The sequence below is a fragment of the Aptenodytes forsteri genome, unplaced genomic scaffold (genome assembly GCF_000699145.1).
Source record: "Aptenodytes forsteri isolate BGI_AS27 unplaced genomic scaffold, ASM69914v1 Scaffold207, whole genome shotgun sequence".
NCBI classification, from domain to species: domain Eukaryota; kingdom Metazoa; phylum Chordata; class Aves; order Sphenisciformes; family Spheniscidae; genus Aptenodytes; species Aptenodytes forsteri.
The window spans coordinates 5215775-5236003 of record NW_008794836.1 but is presented as its reverse complement, the minus strand read 5'-3'; the positions used below and the strand labels follow the sequence as shown (position 1 = coordinate 5236003).

The 20229-nt window shown below is 37.7% G+C and overlaps 1 protein-coding gene across 1 annotated transcript in view; it reads right to left on the bottom strand.

The window, feature by feature from the left end:
- Nucleotides 1-20229, bottom strand: part of ROBO1 (roundabout guidance receptor 1) — a 689994-nt gene that overhangs the window by 29398 nt on the left and 640367 nt on the right. Inside the window, exons 17-21 of the mRNA XM_009274513.1 lie at nucleotides 19093-19214; nucleotides 15255-15426; nucleotides 7636-7833; nucleotides 4229-4255; nucleotides 1497-1539 (exon numbers count right to left, since the gene is read on the bottom strand). Coding sequence (XP_009272788.1) covers nucleotides 1497-1539; nucleotides 4229-4255; nucleotides 7636-7833; nucleotides 15255-15426; nucleotides 19093-19214 — 562 coding nt within the window. The remainder of the gene's footprint in view (nucleotides 1-1496; nucleotides 1540-4228; nucleotides 4256-7635; nucleotides 7834-15254; nucleotides 15427-19092; nucleotides 19215-20229) is intronic.

The following is a 20229-nucleotide window of genomic DNA, read 5'->3' as shown; positions in this document are numbered from 1 at the left end:
ATATAAGCAAATGGCGTTAGCACCTTGAATCAATTACACTGCTAGATGTGGCACTGATCCTTAAAACTAGGACAGTAAAAAATGATGCTGCTTCTCTAGCAGTACCAAAATGACTATATACAACATAGACACTTCTGGGTTCATTTCTGTCCTCTGAGTCTCTGTGACTGCGCTTCGTCTAGGCTTGTGCTATGGGAAGAGTGAGAAAGCACAGTGGCACAAAGAACACAAAGGATGTTCACTCTGAATCTTTTTGAACAACCTTGTCAGGGAAAGAGAGGGTTCATCTCTGTTCTCTCTTATTTTCTCACTATCCTGGGGTGAAGGCAGCAACCCAGTGATTTACAGATTTGTCCATTCAAAAATCACACGGTAACTGTTCTAGAGGTTTTCCTCCATGGTTTTATGGCTACGACAACACAGCAGCATACAGTGCTGGACAGAGATATCTGCAATGGCTCTTACCGTGCCAGGTTCAGCAGCAGCAGCAGCAGAGTAGCCTCGCCTCTGCACAGCATTCAAGTAGACTGGGAATGTTTAATTTTATGCCTAATCTTTACTATTACCAAATTTTTGTATGGTCTTGCAAATTAGGAGTCACAAGATGCCACTTGTGAAACAGGAATTGATATAGGAATTTATCGCCCAGCTGCTCTCTGAGATTTTAGAGTTTATTCCAGCATCATGCCAAATCTTTAACTGAGATGCTTATAAAAAGGCATGCTTGAATGTGACCTAGAAAAAACCAGATGCTACTAAAGTGACACTGCTCTGACCTGCCTTTTTGCTGAAACTGGTATTTTGCCTCCTGAAGAAAACTCTGCCTCTAGACAGGAAATATAAATTACTGTTTTGTCCACTGCCATTCATTAAGCGTAAACCCAGTAAACATGTTTTAGTTAAATCCTCAATCTGGAATGGGCTAGGTTCTCAAAGCGGGGGGCTTTAAATTTAAAACCTACCTGTTTCCCTCTCCTTCAGTGCCCCGCCTCTTGCAAGCGATGCTTTAACTGTTTTGCATTCATAGCAAGATTTTTTCTTAAAAAGTCACCTTATAAGCCGTTTATGTCTCCAGCAATTTTTTCCAATAAACGTTTTCTTTCTTTGTAGTATTTGTGAACCAGCTATATTTCTTAATCTTCATAAATGCCACGACTTAATTACTTTTACTCCCTTAATCAGCTGGTAAACCAGGTCTTTATTTTGAAGTTAAAGTGCTCCCTCTGCTGCTCATTTTTTGAGATGCAGTTTTTACAGGTTAACAAAGCTGAAAATATCACAACTCATTCTTTGGAAATCAACCTAAAAATTCAAACCATATATCCTCCTTCTAAACAGAAAAATATATGGCCAAAATGTATAAATTAATGTAATACATTAAAACATATCTCTGCAAGTGATTATTCTGCTATCACTTACAAGGACAATTGTTCTCCTAGCATCCTTAAATTTAGTTGCACACGATTTATAGCTTTAAAAATAAAGCACATAATTACCTGCCTCCACTGCTTACGGCCTCTCCTCCTCTCTGATACGTGACTGAAATAGTTAAAGATAAAAAAAGGAAATAATTTAAAAATCATAAAAGACTCCTTAAATAGCAGTATTAAATTTGCCTTTGTTTCATTTTAGCTAAGACAATAAACGTGCATTGTTTATACATTAATTCTGAGCCTCACTCTGCAAGCTATTCCTTCAAATGCAAGTTTATACAGAATACTTGTGTTGCTTGATAACCGCTAGTCTTAGCTCCAACAGAGTTTTATATTTCAGTTCTGTTCTGAAAAACACAAACACGCACACGTATCGCTTAAGAAAGCAGGAAGCCATACATCAGGTCGAACTTTTTCTTAACATAACTCTGCTGACTTCAGTGGAGTTACTCTGTGGAACAATTTAGGTCATATATTTATTTCATGAATGGCTAGATGTTAACGCTATTCTCTACCTTACTATTTTGCTAAGATTAAAGAGGTATCATGATTCTGTAACAGACCTTACTTCCAATGTAAACAATGGCTCATTACAGCTGAACCTACTGCAAAAACACGTGCTCTTTCTGAATGTTACTGCACTATACTCATGGAACAGGTACACTCTAGAAGTCCACAGGAGCTTCACATTTTATAACATTTTACAATTGGATTTATTAATGATATTTTTTATCTAAAAATTTAAATGTATATACCTTGGTAAAAAACGTCTGGCAGAAAGAATACTTCTAAATTAGAAGGAACAGTGTTGCTAGCATTTCAGAGGCATTACGCATTAACAAAGTGGATGTTCACATGCGTTTATTTGTTGGCATGGATTGCATACCCTTCACAGGAAGCATCATGGTTGCAAAGTTAGTTTTTAGGACGCAAACATCCAAGAAGAAACAGTGCTATAAATTCTGCAGGTTTGCATTGGGTTTGGCAAAGGGTTAAGGAGATTGCCTCCCTGCAAATGCTGATGGATTCTACATTTTCCAACTAGGAATGTGTTGGAAAAAAGCAGCCAAATTCTGCTCTTTAGAAGAACTCCAAACTGGGAGTCTGCAAGAGACAGATAAATGCTGGCAGTGATTACAATAACAGGATTAAAATGTAGGATGCATTGCTATAGGTAAGTCTTTTACTAGAGGTAATGCTAAAGAAGAGGGTCTGGTTCCATTTAAAGTCAATGGAAGGAATGACTGGGATCCTGGACTGAAAAAGGATTTTTTTTTTCCTTTAGACGTTTTACATACTTTGTGTTTTCTCCAATTTCTTCTTTAAAAATCTCAGTGCTATTTATTTTGCAGCTCTGACGTATGTTACGGAGCCCTGATATTTTCTTTTCATGCTAAGAATCCAACTGAGAAAATATGTTAGCTAACCTACCAACCTCTGCAGAATTTCAGTAGTGTGCTACAATTGTGATTGCGATAGAAGCCCTCTGTTAAGCCAATTCAAGTAACAGCAAAATAATAATACTTTGAATTAGTCTCCACCGTGGATCTCAAAGGACTTAAAAAACATTAAGGGCCACTCTGACTCATGCCGAACAGTAAGCAACTCCACTGAACGTAACAGGATGACTTTTGAAACAAGATACTATCCAGTGTGATTAAAAGCACGTGGATAAGAATCTAACCCATTACGATTAGGTCTGTGTGGATGAATGCAGACAGACATGAGATTGCTTCATCTGCGGTCCAACTTGGAAGGACGTAACTCAGCTGCTGCCCAGAGGCCAAATTAGTACAGTGCTGATTTTGAGCTAATATGCCCTGGTAACATGAGCGTGCAGAGGAGGAGGTAGGTGGTTTTTACCCTGCCTGGATACACGTCCTGCAAGTCTCATAGACCTCTTGTGAAAATAAGGGATTTAGAACAAAGGAGGAAGAAACAACCTGACCTGTCTGTTCACCCAGGCGGTAGCTAAGAGCAGTGCATGCAGTATACTGGTGGGTACTGAATGTGTTGTATTGTATCTACTGTAGAGGAAGAGCCGCTGAGCTGCCAGACTGTGGGACCGACTGAAGGTCAGCTCTACAGAACAGAAAGGCTCTCGCGGACTTTGGTGGGCTACGGCTCAGGTTATGCCATATTTTGTACATTTCCAAGCAAAAAGAAATAGAAGATGATTTTAAACCCACTCTGAATTTGAAATGCACCTCTGTTTATGTAGAACAGGATGATTATTTTAAAATTTCATAGCACAAATACAGTTTAAGGCAGCAAGCAAAGAAATCCAACTGCTGTAACACTTTGATTTTCTGTATCTTCCCAAGCAGACAACTCCTAGGTCACTGGATTAATGCAGATTCAGAGGAAAGAAAAGAAGGAAATGTTTCACCAGCTATAACCCCACTGCATCCCTTTCAAGTCAGCATCTCGGCTCTGCTAAGTCATTCCTCCTCCATCAGAAGCACCTTTTGCATCGCTAGATGCAGAAGGCCACGCTACTCCATCATAATATGCAAGAAGAGAGCCCAGGCTGTACAAACTGATGGGATCATGCTACAAAATGGCATGCTTGCATCATATGGTATGCTACAAAATGGTACATACAAATGGAAAAAAGTGTCAGCTACAAAGCAAATATATACTACTTAGAGAACAAAATAATGATTACTGTCATTAATGAAATTGTTTAAAAAAACCCTTCAGAACAGCTGGGCTGGTTAAGTCAGGAAAAGAGAAACAGTACCACAAACACATGCTAAAGTAACAAAGAAGGTGGGAAAAGTGCAAATATATACCTGTTGGTGTGAAGGTAAAAGACGGGACTGAAAAATCAAAACAAAATACAAACTGGTTATTAAGCTGAAGAGAGAAAGGGAAACATACCACATTAGTATAAATCTAGCAGACAGCTGAACATAAAACAAATGTATATAACTAATCCAGTAGTTCAGTCACATTGATACAGAAATAAAATTAAATTTGCGATTCAGAAAGAAGCTTGTCTTTGCAGGTACTATTCTGAAAAAAAAGCTTGATATTCTGTTGTGCTCCTGAGGGGACTGGACTGTGGTTTAGCCTTTCAAATACCCCTCGGTTTGGTATTTTAAGTTTTTCTGAAGATCCTAGCACAACAAAACCCCCACACTGTTAATCATTTTAGAATGCAGAATGACAAATTCCTTAACAAAGCCTTATCAAGGTCCTATTGAATCTTATCTGCAGTTCACTAAGTAAATGCTCATTACACTGAACTAATAGGCACACTTAAGTATTCAGTAAGGAAATAATAATCATATAAGGGAACAAAGAGAACTGCTGTTTTACTGTCTCTGAATCAAGAATGGCACCAACTCTCACTGTAATAAAGGCACTAAAATCTACTGCAGCAATTAATTTTTGTTTTCATAGACGAGACTGTTAAACAGAGTTATTATCTTTCTTTCTTAAATTCTTAATCACAATCTCCCTAGATGTAACACCTTTCTACCTTTCAACCCTTGGCTTTAAGAGGGAAAGGTTAACAACGGAACAATGACATTGCTTGACAATCTTCACTCTCACAGCTACTATAAATCCTCTTTGGATCAATAGGGTCTCTAATCCAAATACAGAGCACTAGCATCTGCTCTTCCTATTAGCACATGCTCCCCCTCCTGTTGACAAGACAGTACAGTTTTTCTATCACTGATGGGCAGAAAAAGGCTAACATTGCCCTTTTCGATCTGATGACAGCAAAGAGAAATGTAAGAGAAACAATAAAATATTCACTAGAAGTAGCCCTGAGACAGAAGTTCATCAGCAGACCTGGCACAGAAAGAAAAGGTTCTGGCTAAGAGAACAACTGCTTAATCTAATTTTTACAAGAACTCTGGTATTTGGGGGGAGTGCAGAGTGTCTTGTTGTTATAATTTAGGATACGCTGTAGTTTTCCCCCCCTTTTACCAAGCCAGTTTATTTCCAGGGATATGACACTAAGCAAAAAAAGAAAAAACCTCTGGGGATTTGCCCATTTCAGGCTTAATTTGTAGCACAGCTCTTTATCTTGGGAATTCCATTGTATTTTCTTTGAGCTAGGCCTTTTCACACAGTCAAGTTGAATTTAGCTACATTCAAAAATATAGAACCATAGTAACAAGCTTTCATTAAAATAGAAGGTGCATTTAAACCAAAACTATTCAAAAGAGAATCAAGTGTCTCAAAATTAATTTGCAATCACAAGGACATGAAAAAAAATCTTAAACTACTGTCTCATTACTCTTCTGTGAGCTAAGTACTAAACCTAGTTTAGTTTCTTAAGGAACTGAGGAACAGATGAACAGAGGTTCAACTAAATGAAATCTTTATCACTACCACACAAAAGAACAACTTAATTCTCAGAGCTTCTATTAATAAACTCTTCTGAGTGTGTAAGAGTGCTAGTACAATATGTATGTGTGGGAGTAGTGAAGTATTTTAACAGATGTCAGGCCTGAAGCTAAATATAAAAATAAATAAATAAATGCAAGACTGAAGAAAGTTTGGGCTTGCAGTGATGACTTGGTGCACTGAAGAGTGGCAAACTACTTTGCAATTTATATTTCACTAAAGATGGCTTTTTTCTTGAAGAATACTTGATAATGGAGATGCAGACCCTACTTTTCTGTATATTTTCATTAAAATCCCCACCAAATTACACGAAAGATATTTTTACAGATATTGAAAAACACAGCTGCTTTGAACAATAGCTGACGTCATTAAAGTAACCATTTTTAAGGACAAATTGTATGCCTTTTGCTTAATCATAGGTACTGCTGAAAGCATAGTGATGTTAGTTTGATAGAACTGTAGAAAGGCAGTATGGCAGCATGCTATTAGTAAAACAAAACAGTGCAGGCCAATGCAGCAGTATGTCGGGGTCTGTCTTATCTAAGAAATCCTAGCAGAACAAAATCAAAGGTGAAATTCATCCCTGATTTCTGGTTGGTTACAACTCCCCTACAACCACTGTGCCTGAAGTCTACCGCGAGCATTGATACTTTAATAGCACGGAGGACACCTAAACTCTGCAATGCTCCAGAACTATTTCCATGTTACCACTCACTCAGTTGCTATTTTTAGCACTGCTTCTTCTTCATAGCAACACACTGCTACCGTTTAAAAACATTTGTGTTATATTTGCCTATCTTGCCCAACACACATTCATTCTTGAAGTGACTAAAGAACGTAATCTCACGACACCTTGCATACATTAAGATTTGTGCACCTTTTAAGCCTAGGTCTATCTTTTGATTGCTAAATATCAAACATTCTCCCTCTATTCCTTCAAAAGCAGGATCTCCCATTCTCTGATTCATTCCAGAATTTACGGTTCTCACTCTGTGAGTGCCTATGAGGTACTGCTTTGAGATGTAATGAACCGTAGCTTATTGAATTCAGCTTTAACTTCAGGGCTTGATCAAACGATTATTGAATCAGGTAAAATCAAGTTTTTATTCCACAAGATCTTCCAGGTAGAGATTCTAGTTTTGTTTGTCACAGAGTATACTGTAAAGCACTGCTTGCCCACCGACATTCTGATATAAAAAGTATCAATAACATGAAGAGTGCTTTAAGTCAGTCCCACTGCTGCCATTCTAACTGAATGCAGATGCAAGATGTGATAGCCCCAGAATTCAGTCCCAACGAAGGGTCTCACAACAGCATTTATGAAAGAGTCTTGGAAAGTATTATTGACTGTTGTGCTTTTGCAAACAGCCACTTCACCGCATTCCCCTGGAACACAAGGAAATTCAAGTACACGCACCAAAAGCATTACTGTAATGTACACCACTGTTAGTATTCTTAGCAGCAAGCAAAGGACCGAACAGGAGGGACAATGAACTACCATCCACTTGGCTCCCTTCCAGATGGTACAGTGTCAGGTAGCAAGGGCATATTGGAAGCTCCCAGCCTTAAATCCATCTTTACGTTTCTCATTTGTAGGAGTACCTTTATGAAAAGCTAGTCTAGGTATTTTGCTAAAGGCTTATGCTTTAAAGCCAGGTTTAACACGTTATGTAAATATTGCTGCTTTCTGCATTGGCTCCTGATCCACACCTCCTGGAAGTACTGACGTAATTTGGTAATTCCTGCATCGAGTCTTAGAACAAGAGACTGATGATAAAGTAAATGGCCAGTAAACGGGCATTCAGCAGCCAGCAGACCAAAATATATAATACGGCACCTTTTCTGATACCAGCGTAAGTACTAGTGAGTCCGTTTCGCTTCTTCCTGTGGCGATATAACCAGATGCTGAAGACCATAAGGATAATCCAACAAGCTGCACCAATTCCAGCAATAAAGGCAGGCTGCTTTACCACATCCGAAATCTGCTGGGCTAAACTGACTTGATCTTCTGAAGACACAGGGTTTCCATGAGAATCTGAAAAAAAGACACCCAAAATAGCCAATTAATTTGAATGAGCAACTGTAAAAGGCAGCATGAAAAGAACTGACATAACCGTAGTCCAGTTTTTCAAGGTAAAATCCTTAAGACTGCTCTTCAAAAATCTCTTTCCACAGGTCTAGATAGAAATGGTTTGTTTTCCTTACAAGACCGGTTGCTCCAACTTCACTGACTTTTGTTTGTTTACGAAACCCGCTAAAATCAGGCCACTAGGCATACAAATAGAAAGTTAAGCTCATAAATTTCAAACTTGGGGACTGCTATTTTTCTTATTTTTATTTTAGCAAAGCAACACCAGCTTCAGAAAATTATTCAGAAAGTCAGCAAGGAACACAGCAAGTAAAAGGAAGCTCAAGTATGGAACATGTGTAGTCTGTTCTTTGAACTCTGCGAATGGGTAGAAGTCAGCTACCCAAACATCCACTCTCATAACTGAAAATCACAGAAGAATTACAAATTCATAGTACATTCACATGAGGCTGGTATTGCGGGATACATTTCAATTTAGCAGTTTCTGACAGACGACTTAAATCTTGTATTACACAGTCTTACGTACTCTTTGCAGTCTCTCACTTTGACCTCAATTAGAAAAGACTGAGTATTTAAAAGGACATAAAGAAGTAAAAGTACAAAATAACCAATCCTGTCCTCTTGATGTGGATGAAAAAGCTAAAGGATAACTAAAAAATGAGTTATGAATTGGTAAAAAGTCAAGCAGTCTCATTATTACTGAACAAGCAGCATTTTTCAACAACAGTTTATCTTTAAATATCCCACATCAAAATAAAGAACATGTATTTTTCCATACACTTTTTTTTTAATAGAGAAAGTACCTGTAAGAATCAGTCTTTTCTGCTTTTTCGGTACTGAACTTTTGCAAGAACCTTCTAGGAACAGCAGTAAGAATATTCAGTTAGTGACCAATGCTTTCTAACTGAAATGAAGCAACTCAAAGACAAAATACTGCCTTCCTGATTTTTTACCACTACAGTGAGCGCTTACTGGAAATTTCATTACTGCACAGGGTGAGGGCAAGAATTCGAAACCTTTACTCAGAGCGGATATTGCTTTACACATTCCACAACTTAGTCTTTGGAATGCCCATTTTTACTCTTGTGTAAATCCAACAGTTAGTTGCTTTTTACTATGGGTAAGTGGCATCAGATTCAGAATGAGAGATTAGTGTTTTAAGGAGAAAGGTGCTGTTATTAATTCTATTAATATAAACTATATAAGAAATGAAAACCTATTTACTTAAAAAACCAATACCTTTTCCCTACCACCTAAGCAGTGAATATACATTTTTTTTTTTTATGATGACATGTCTTGCATTATTCCAAAATAAGCCTAAATAAAAGAAACCGCAATACAAACAGGAGATGGAATCACAACAAATTGTACAAAGGACAAACCTCCTCTGGAAAATGATACCTTTTTGAATGGGAAACGGTTACATTAATAACAGCTTCTTCCAGTGATGAATTCCAGATTTCAGTTTTTGCGACATCGAGGTCAAATACCTATTTTGCCGAGGAATCACCACCGCCTTTGACTGCTACTTTATTGGGAAATTTTATTTCATATTTCAGGTCCCTTTATATTCTGTGATCCTAAGTGCACTGCCTAGTCTGAAAGTTCACCAGGCAGACTCATTCTTTTCTTACTAATACACCCTTTGTGTCTGCTGGGTTTATAGATTTCATGCCTATTTGTGCAAGGTTAAGATGGGTTGCTTCAGATTTTATGGAGACAGCCAAGTGAAGTTCCACACAAGTGGCCAGATGGGCTTAAACGTATAAAGTATACTGTGACCAATGAATTAAATCTGTCACTCTCTATCTCATCTTTTGCCTCTTTGCAGCTGAGGCCATATTAAGATATGAAAACTTGCATCACCAGTCTTTTCAAAATGAGTAAGCCTACTATTTCTATATTTTTAAACAGCTACACTACCTTGTACTTTTTAATGGAATAGAACAAAAGATTTCCAGAGAACCTGTGGTCCTGAATAAATTTAGAAGACTGATAAACATTTTTTCTCTAACCCTTTAAATATATATATTTAAAACAATAAATCCAGGGGAAAAAAATAATCACAAACTCAAAAGCCAAATAAGAATGTTTTTTAAACATGTCGACAATTCAACCATACAGGCAGTACTTCTATAGATACAAACATTTTGCATTGCTCAGTCAATGCATGTCTGAAGATTACAAAATACTGAAGAATCTCTTTGAACATTTATTGTTCTAATTTTTAATTAAGATTCATTTCAGGGTATTATTTTGCTAGCCATTGCAAGCATAAGAACAGCAGAATAATATATTCGCTTTTAAGAAACTAGGTTTATGGCACGTTGTACATGGGTGGACTGTTAGAGCCATTACATTAAATTAGCTGATATATATTTACACCCACGGTGAAGAGAAAAATGCGTATGTGTTCATGCAGAGTCATATAAACAGCATCATAGAAAAGAAGATGGAAGGGCTTTCAAGAGGCCACATTTGACCCATGTCCTGCTCCTCTTATAATTAAAAAACAGAAAGTAAGCTAAATATGAAGCAAAGGGAGTGAAATCTAGTGAACCCCTCATTACTAAAAATTTCCAGGAACCTTATCTTAGAAGCCTTTCTTTGAGAAGGGCATCTTCCGTCTCCGTAATAGTCCCGTGAGATCCTGAATGATCAGTCAGGAAAAAACCTCCTGAACTAAAAAAAGTACTTTTTCTTCATCCCAGGAAATTTCTGGAAGCTTTGACTGAGATATAAACAGTTCATAATCAACATTCCTGTTCCTGCTTGCACTCTTCGGGGAGACGTGCCAAAATAATAAGTGAACATAAACATTCTCCAGCAAAGTGCATCTTACTGCCAGAGCAGCAGCCGCAGCATTTAACGTACTTGAAAATGCCTCAGAGTTGTTGGAGCAGGCTGATCCCACACCTCCCTGAAACCAGCATATTATCACAGTGACTCATCCCTTCTTCTTCTACCCCAAGATAAGCGCCTTCTTTTTAATCACAGATAATGTTGCTATGACTATTGCTCACAAGCTACCTGATTTGACTATCCTGAAGCTCCAAGTTTCAAACTTCAATGAAAACTAATTAGAATTTACATCAAGAAGAACTGGGACCTCTAATTCTCTAATGTTAAATATTCATAGAAATAATAATAATAATAATAAATAATAATAATAATAATAATAGTAATAATGTAAAAACTAACATTTGTTAAATGTTTTTAAAAAAGATTAATATACAATTAAGATTGGAATGCCAAAGATTCGAAAAAGACAGGAAATTCCAGGTTCACAGGTGTGCAAGCAACCTTAACTTTGCCCTGTACATCTACAACCTATGGAATGGTACTTTTCCATATGCCTGTCTCATTTAGTATACAAAATGTACAAACAGTAGGTAGGAAGATCTAAGTTTTGTTGACATTGCTAATTCTAGCAATTCAAAACTTGTAAAACACCTGGAGTCTGCAACATAACGTCTGAGTGTTTCCTCAAATATATGTGCATGATGCAATATGAAAATTATTTGGTAAAATATTACAAGGTTAAGAATATGCTGTTTTGTCTCCTTTCTAGTTAGATACATTTCCAAAACTGGAAAAGTATCAGTTGTGCACTTCAATGTTATAACATACAGTTTGAGGAGACAGCACCGAACTGGTTCGGAAGGGTTTGCTGTGAAGGAAACAAAAAGATTACTTTCTTCGAGTCGTTTGCAGGCCACAAGACAAAAATATCAATAAAAAAACCTTACAACTATCACACTAGAAATACTTGAAGGGCTGACAGAATAATATCCCTGAAGGCAAGCTAGCTAGTTCACAAATTGCATCTCCTAAATGAAGCAATTAGAATAATAAAGATTCAATGAGACTTTCTTGTGTTTTGTACACTTGAGACATCCACTGGTTGAATAATGCACTCAACATTTAGAACAATTGTGCGGACATCTCTTAATAAATAACTGCATACCATATATTCATACAAATTATGTGTTTAAAAGTAACATTAACTGCAGTTGCGGGGCTTCTCAGAGCTGGTACCCTGAACAAAATATGTTGCAACGTGTTCCAGTTTCACTACTTATTTGCCAACAAGCATAGGTAGTACTGCCAAGCTATCAAAGGTAGTATCCCATCACTGTACAAAAGTTAGGCCAGAGATCAGCAAAATGTAATTTGTTGTGATAATTCTCACCTTTCTGTACGGAGCATTTTTGTAATCAATGTCCTGAGTTACACACGTCGTGACAAGAAAAAAAGTTCTATCAAAATTCTATGATTTTTTTCTCCACAGTAGAGTATTATAAGCACAATATAGTGAGCTGTGGCTAGTTCTCATGAAATATGATTTTTTTTCCTTAACACCAAAGCTCTTGCTGTCTTTCTTTATGTAAAATATCAACTTTTCTTTTAAAACAAACAAACAAATGGTTTTCCAGCCCTTGGAATTCCACAGAAAGCTTTAAAAGGTCATTCAAAAGCCAGGAGGAAAATTCAGAAGCCCCAAGGGGAGTGTTTTAAGAAGACCCATGATTTTTCAGTTGATCTCATGATTTTAAACACTGAAAGGTGATTTTTGAATAACAAACAAGTATATTGTTGGCTTGTCCCTGGTGGCACGGGAAGTCTGGGGTACTGCAGCTCAGTGAGCTGCTTCATGTCAGCTGAGACATGGAAGATGAAAGAGCTTTGAGTTTACAATTTGTACCTGTCTTTGTAACAGGTTAAGTGCGTGCATAAGGTCAGTTATCACAGCTCAGCTGATGCATGGGACTGCGATTGCACGCCTCAGCTCTCAGAAAATCCAGTTCTCCTGTCCTCCCCTCTTGTTCTGGAAGGCGGCCTCTGAAAGGTGAAGCTTCCTTCTGTCACACACCTGTCTGAAACTCTGCCCAGGCATTTCTCACAGTCACAAACCCGGGAGCACCCTGCACAGCACGCAGACTCAAATATGAGGTCGCTGTGCAACAGAGTAGGCTACACTGGGGAGAAAACCCTCATCTTTGGATGCTCCAGAGCCAGCCACAACCTAGTCTCACATTTTTGTAAGAAAAACACATTATAAGGAGATACATGTTTGATTTTAATGAAAAGCTCTTAAAAAAAAAAAGTGAATATCTAAATCACATAGTATATCCTGTTTCCACACACGGAATTCTTAATTAGTTTTTTTTTAAAAAAAAAAAAAGTAAGGATTGTACTACTTCAGATATCAGGAAAATGTTTCCTGAAGGAATAGTTGGGATCAGTGACAGAAACGCAGGAACATGAAGTTGTCAGTGGCAAACACTCAGTTCCTAGAGCACGTAGGTACAGGGAGTCAGGACTCTTTCAAACCTTCTAAAAGTGGCATCCTTGGTCCTCTTTCCTTCCCCTCCCTGGCCTCCCTTCCCTCTCTCTGCAACCATGTAATTTATTGCTGGTGAAAAGTGCCAACTGATGACATCAACAAATTAATTTTCCTTCTTCAGAAGAGCTACCAGAAAACTCCAGTGTCTGCTCCACCCCCATGCTGGGAGCACATCCAAGCACTAAGAATGCGATTCCTTGCAGGGGCTGTGGGAGAACTTGTATCACAGGGTAGAGTTAGGTAAACTGCAGCCATACTTCTGCCTTGATGATTTTAGGTTGATCTGTGCTATTAAAGGGTACTCCTTTTAAATTTAAGTACTAATTTTCAGCAGCCTCCTGCAGTTGCCGAAAGGACTGCAGCACTATCTAGGTATTTCTTTTGTGCTGCTTCTAGTGGCATGGTTCTCCACAAGACTCCTGTCTCCAAGTCCTTGCCATGTAACAACCAAATTATGGGATTTTTACCACAGTATATGTAGATTTGGCCATGCCACTTAATTAGAAGCAAGCAGTACAGACTATGAAAGCAAACCCCAACCACAAGGAAATATATGGATTCTACCAGACTTGCACATCTGACCACCCTCTGAGGTGTGTGATTGCTTCACGCTTTCTAACATAGTGTCAGTAAAGGCCAGGAACCCAGAAGCAGGCAAAAATCTTACCCTGACAGAGTCTCATTTGTTTCTTTTTCCACTTACCAAAACCCCAAAGTAATTAAGTTCCATGGTAAAATTCACCTTCATTAAGCACTTGCTTATCATCAGAGAAAAGGAAAAAAAAAAGTGGTTATGAAGTCATTGGCTTTGAACATCGAGGTTACCCTATTGTTTTACACTCATAAGCCTCACTAATTTAAAATTTTCAAAATCTAAGCCATATAGAACAAACTTGACTTTGACTGGAAAGCTGGCTGTAGGAAGCTGTGAATGGAAGCTGGCTGTAGGAAAGAACAATCCAACAAAGAACTATGGGGTTTTGCACATATTAATGTAATAACATGTAAGCTGTGTGTAATTTTGTCATAAAATATCTATTAATGTAATTGGGAATCATTTGCCTGTATAAGGTAAATAAGTTAAAGATGACCTTTTTTTTATAATCTTAATTTTAATAGCCAAGGAAATGTACATGTAATTTTCCAGAGAATATATTAGTCGTTTGGTCTTGTTTTCATATGCAGTAATTACAGATTTTTAAATATAAAAAGTGAAACAACAAGGAAGATCTACTCATGATAGAGAGATAGAGGGGACATAAAGTCCAAAGCAACACGCTGAGTTGCTTTCACAATGATATATTGCAGTATATAATATATGATATATATATATGTATATGATATAAAAAAGATATTTTGATACAGGCACACTGGTAAAGCAGCATATGACTATACCTAAAGCTACTTTAAATAATCTTCAGCTAACCAACAGCAAAGCTGCATTTCTCCCAGATACATCCAGGAGCAATGCCCCTGATCTGCATTTATGACAGAGAGATGTTTGGTGTAAATGAAGTTAGGAGGTCAAGTTTATTGTAAATCATCTGTGTACCTCTTTTTCCTGTACTCAGGTTATTTACTAGCTTTCACACATAGTTGATATTTGTAGTGCCTAATTTTAGCATGCTTTTGTTTTTTTGCTTCAATAAAGAAAGATAAAATCTGATCAAGACAAACTACATCCCTAAACTGAAGTGAGCCAGCATTTAGTGATTCACACTCCCCTACATGTTTTATTACACCAGTCTTAAGTGTGAAAATTCTCTTTGAAAAATCAATAATCAAAAAGCACCGCTGAATTGAGAGATTAAAAAAACCTGTGTTGTTATAATGCCATCTTTAGACTGCAGTTCTAAGGCAAGTTTAAAACCAGAAATGCCAAATCCTGCTATTCCAGAGATCAAGTAACACTATCTATTTCACTTGTCTTGAAAGTAAGAAATATTCTGGTGCCACAAAAGACAAAAGCAAACAAACAAAAATCATTGAAACCAATAGGTAGGATTACCAGCAGGCTTACCTAATTGGATAAACTGGGGATCGCTTTTCACTCCAGGTCCTGCCCCAGTACTTGCTGCCACTTCCACGCTATATCGAATACCAGGAACTAGGGAGGGGATGACTACAGAAAAGGTGGAACCGTCTACCGTCTTGTTTATATGGTATCGACTTTCATTGCCAAGACACCAAACCTGCAGGGAAGTAAGTGTATGGTATGTATAAATGTTCAAAATTCAACACCAAAGCATAAGTAGAAGGAAGGATGACACATTCCTTTCTCCTGGATAAAGAAATGTAGAATTTGTCACTACTCTAATATCTGCAGTCATGGATTGCTGTCCTAGGCACTGTATGAATACTGAAAAGATACTTCTTGTTCCAAAGCGCAGCTCCAACTACTACAATTATTTGATGGGTTTATCGTAATTCATTTACAGTTCAACCAGTGACATGAGTGCTAATATAACTAAAAGCGTTAGTAACACGGAACAAATAAGGGAAGCCCCGTAGCCAAGAATCGTTCACATAAACAACAAAGAAAGAACATTCAGTTAAATGAATTTGCAATTCTCTTGTTCAGGAATCATTCGTCAAGCAAGGCCTTCTTCACTCAAGTGCAAGGGCAAGTCTTTCATCACATGACGTCACAGGAGAACCGATGTCATGCTGGAATCCAAACGTTATCTTTTTTTCTTAAAAATGGCAGCAAAAGGAAAGGATTGAGTAATATGCCATCTTCTATTGAGAGACAACAGCGTGATAACAGATCTCATTTTTTGGTTGAGATCAGGACACAGGTCTAACGTCTTCAATTCACCACTTCATAAATTACATCAGTGATATTAAATGATTGAGAGAAACAGTATGATGATATATTTTTCTCTCTTTAGGCTTGCACCATTGATGTGGCAAATGCTTTTAAGAGTACGGTTGAACTCCCAACTGCTATTAAAGGTGAAGTAGCAGCTAATCTAGATCTGCTAAAAAATTGATGAAGCTGTGTTGATTTCCTTTTTATTCCTTTTCCACAAATGTATTGCTCTACAATGAATATTTATCCAGAAAGTTAGATTAGTTAAATTCAGTACTTTATCTGTAAAGAAGCAAACTTTCCTGAGAACAGCAGCATTTCTGAACCTGTGCTGATTGTACACAGGAGGGAAGATTTTGCTTTTGACACATGGAGCTCCTAAAAGATGTAGTGCCCAGATAGCTGTTTGTAATCCCTCGTGCAATTCTGCCGCTGTGAAGATTGCCAGGTGAGTGAGCTGAAGTTTCATGTATAGAACAATTGCTAGGGCCCTTTCTGTAGAGCCCTTTCCGCCTGGACACTGGAAATTTTATTTCACCTTCAGGACACTGTAAGACCCTTTTTCCTTCTCTGGATGCCAAGGATTGAAACAAGGCTAGTGGGACACTGTCAGGATCTGAAATGTGTTTTAAGCTCCTTTGAAACAGAATCCCCATGCAGCATATACGTAACTGCTGCTGCAGAGCAGGTCAGAGCACACGAAGAGAAGAGAATCTCCTTTTTATATTCTGATACTAAATAGAGACTGTTTCAGTCAGTAGTAGTAGTATAATTATTAGTAATATTAGAAATATTGCTCTTAAATCCTAAAGGATGGGCCATGAAGATGCTCTTATGTAAATAAGAACTCGATACAGTGTTAAAAAAAGATTTAAATCATTTTGACCTATGTCATTTTCACAGAAATTGTTACTGCCACCTTATACAATGGTGTATGTGCAAACAATAAAAACAATTTATTATGTATTTGTAACTATGCACTACTAATTCATAAAAATGTTTTGTTCTTAGGCGCTCAAATACACGGAGAAATTCACAAAACAAGAATGTTAGGTTAAACATCAGGTTGTTCAGTACTTGCCATACTATATTTGATTGTATACCTAAACAGGCAAGTGAAAACGAACTTCTAGAATGTTATGAAGGAAGGAGGAATTCACATTATAATAGACACATAAGTGAAGAAAGAATTAGTATAACAAGAGAATTTCAAACTTCATGCTAGGGAAGGAGGGAATGACTTCTGCTGTGACCAGGGAATTTCAAACTTCATGCTAGGGAAGGAGGGAATGACTTCTGCTGTGACCAGGGAATTTCAAACTTCATGCTAGGGAAGGAGGGAATTACTTCTGCTGTGATTTGAATTTCTGGCTTTTTGCGTGTGCCACTGACACTTCTTCAATTAAGATGGTATCCTCCTTCCTATTTATTTTACCCTTTAATTAAAGTAGGTACACTCTTGCCTTAGATCTGAGTCGCTGTGAAAACAACAAATTCCCCCACATATGCGTACCTTTTTTTCTGGGAGAAAACATAGGAGATAGAAAAAGAAAGAGGAAAGAAAAAAGAGAAAATATGACAAGACTTCTATTTGTGTTTTTCTTGTTATTAGTTCTTAATCTTAAATCACTGGTTCTGCATTTGTTTAGTTTTTAGACAAAAATATTAATTACATATAGCAACTTAAATAGCAATTACATATATATTCATTGTGCCTGTTTTCTGTCCATGGTGAAAAGCACAAAGGAAAATAATGGCATCCACGCAATAAATGTAGATGTGAAACATGCCAGCGTGCCATCTACTGCTACAGAAGCACTACAAGACGCTTGCTCCTACACCTGATAGCCTATTACTTCCGAATGCTAGGAGGTATGTTAGGTATTATAGCCACTCGGAAATGTGAATATCCTGACTTTTATTGTTTTGTCCTTACAAGCTTAACATTCCTCTGATGCAGTTTCTTGATGGAAATCTATTTCTTCTGCTCAAGGTCTGTTTTTAAATAAAATAACTTTGCAAGTATTTTTTTTTCCAATTACATTATATATCTGAAACTAAGCCATAAACTGATTTTTTTACCCGTTGACCAGGTTTTGAAAGGTGTTTTATTATTCTAAATTGACCATGAAGCTTAGCGATCTTTTCCCTTTCCCATTTCTGCTGAGGAAAAAAAAATAGCAGAATGAGTTTTGATGGCTAGGAATATATGTCTATAGCACAATGTTTTAACCTGAAAAAAAGCCGAGACATTCTCATTTGAAAAATTTTCTCAGTAATGCGCATTTGCAGGAGACTGAAACCAAAGATCCCGCCTCTCCGTGGCTATAAAGCTTACTTGATATCCACAACTAGACATTTAAAACGTCTGTAGCTTGCTTAGCAAAAATAAGCTTCATTTACTTTGCTATGTAAATTATCGCAAAACAATTTGAACTGAAAATAAATACAGTGTATTTTGCTAAACAAACATCGAATAAATATTTTATAATGTATTTACAATTTGTTAAAAATTAAATAGCATGATGAGGATAGTGTTTGTGTGAAAGAAAATTTCTATACACTAAATACATTTATTACCATACAAGTGCATTCTTTACGTGAAAGTTTTCCATTTGTTTTAACTACCCAGTTATGCATAATTTACTCAGATCTTAACACTGTTAATTACCGTCGCTGAGCTTTTCAAATCATTAAGCCTGTTTATATTTACTACCTCGGCCGATGTCTTTGAGTCACAAAACGGTTCTCAAACAGGTATGGTTCCCCCGCTACTTGTGTGCGCATTTCTCAAGTTATAATGAAGGCAAGAAGGTAGTTGTTTTAATTAAGAGTGTTGATCCTTTGCTTTGATTTATGGAGGCTGTTTTAATTGCCTTCTACCATCTATACAGAATTACTAAATATGGAATTTGAGTCAAAGTGATTTTCTAGCTCATTTGCTCTGACTAACCAGTAGATGGAGCCAAGCATCCACGAACAACCTAATCTGTCACTACCTGGCCAATACCCCCTCTGCCAGGGGATCAAGGCATGCCAGCAGTACCTTATATTCCTGAACCATCCCGTTCTGGTTGTCCTCGGGGGGCGGCTGCCAGGTGACCACAATTGCTGTCCCGTTCCCATCGTTCTTAGTTACTGAAACACTCTGAGGTGGAGCACTAGGAGCTGTTTGTTTGGAAAGAAGGATTGAACGGTTAAGTTCGTCACAGGCAGAAGTGAGCTTTTTTAAGAGGAAGATGGTTTCTGGGCCACAGAAATGCATTCTTTTATGCCCCACCCTTCATTGAGGGCCCACAAGATAAAATGATACAGAAGGAAAGTGATGTGAACCTGCAACCAGGCTCCTGAGTTCTGCTGCATTTTCGCTGTGCGGGACAGGAAAAGTCACACTCGTCATCAGACTCTCCAAACTCAGATAGCCGTTATCTGAACGTCACAGTCCCGAGCACTGAATTCCTCATTGGTCTCAAATCATCTCACCCAGGATCAACAGTTTTGAAAAATAAAGTCTATAAACTGACCCCAAGAGAATGCCAAATCGCAGTTCCTCTAGTGTGTAAATAACAATGAGTAATACAAAACTTATTAAAACCAGGACAGAATGCGTTAATATTAACACCTTTATAATAATAATTTATGTTTTCTTTCTAAAAGCTGGATGCTTAGCTGATGCTTAGGATGAACGCAGTTAAGCACACCTCTTGAACCACTCGCAGCAATAAACCAGAGCTACACGGCATTTCTACTGGGGAGGGAAGAGAAGGGGAAAGGTTGCACATCCCAACAGAGGCACTGAAATCCCTATTCAGAGGCACTGGCCACCTTGCATACTCATTACGCCTGAGCAGCAACAAAAGGAAGAACTTCATGAACCTTCTCTTTTTACCACACGTATGAGATGGAAACACATAATTTAGTCCACTATATCTGTTGCCCTCATTCATCTTTTCATTTTGTCTTACTGATTGATCCAGATATAAAAGCCTTCTAAAAATGTGGTTTCCATTCCCTCAGCTATAGCGCTTTGATGATTTCTGTGGTGTCTGCTATCTACTCAAGATAGTGATTAGCAAGTGCTTGAATCTGACAGAAGTCACTTGTGACCAGACCATGAACTCAACAGGGAGGAGTGCACACTGCAGTGAAGATAAAAAGTGCACTTCCCATTGTATGTTGGAGG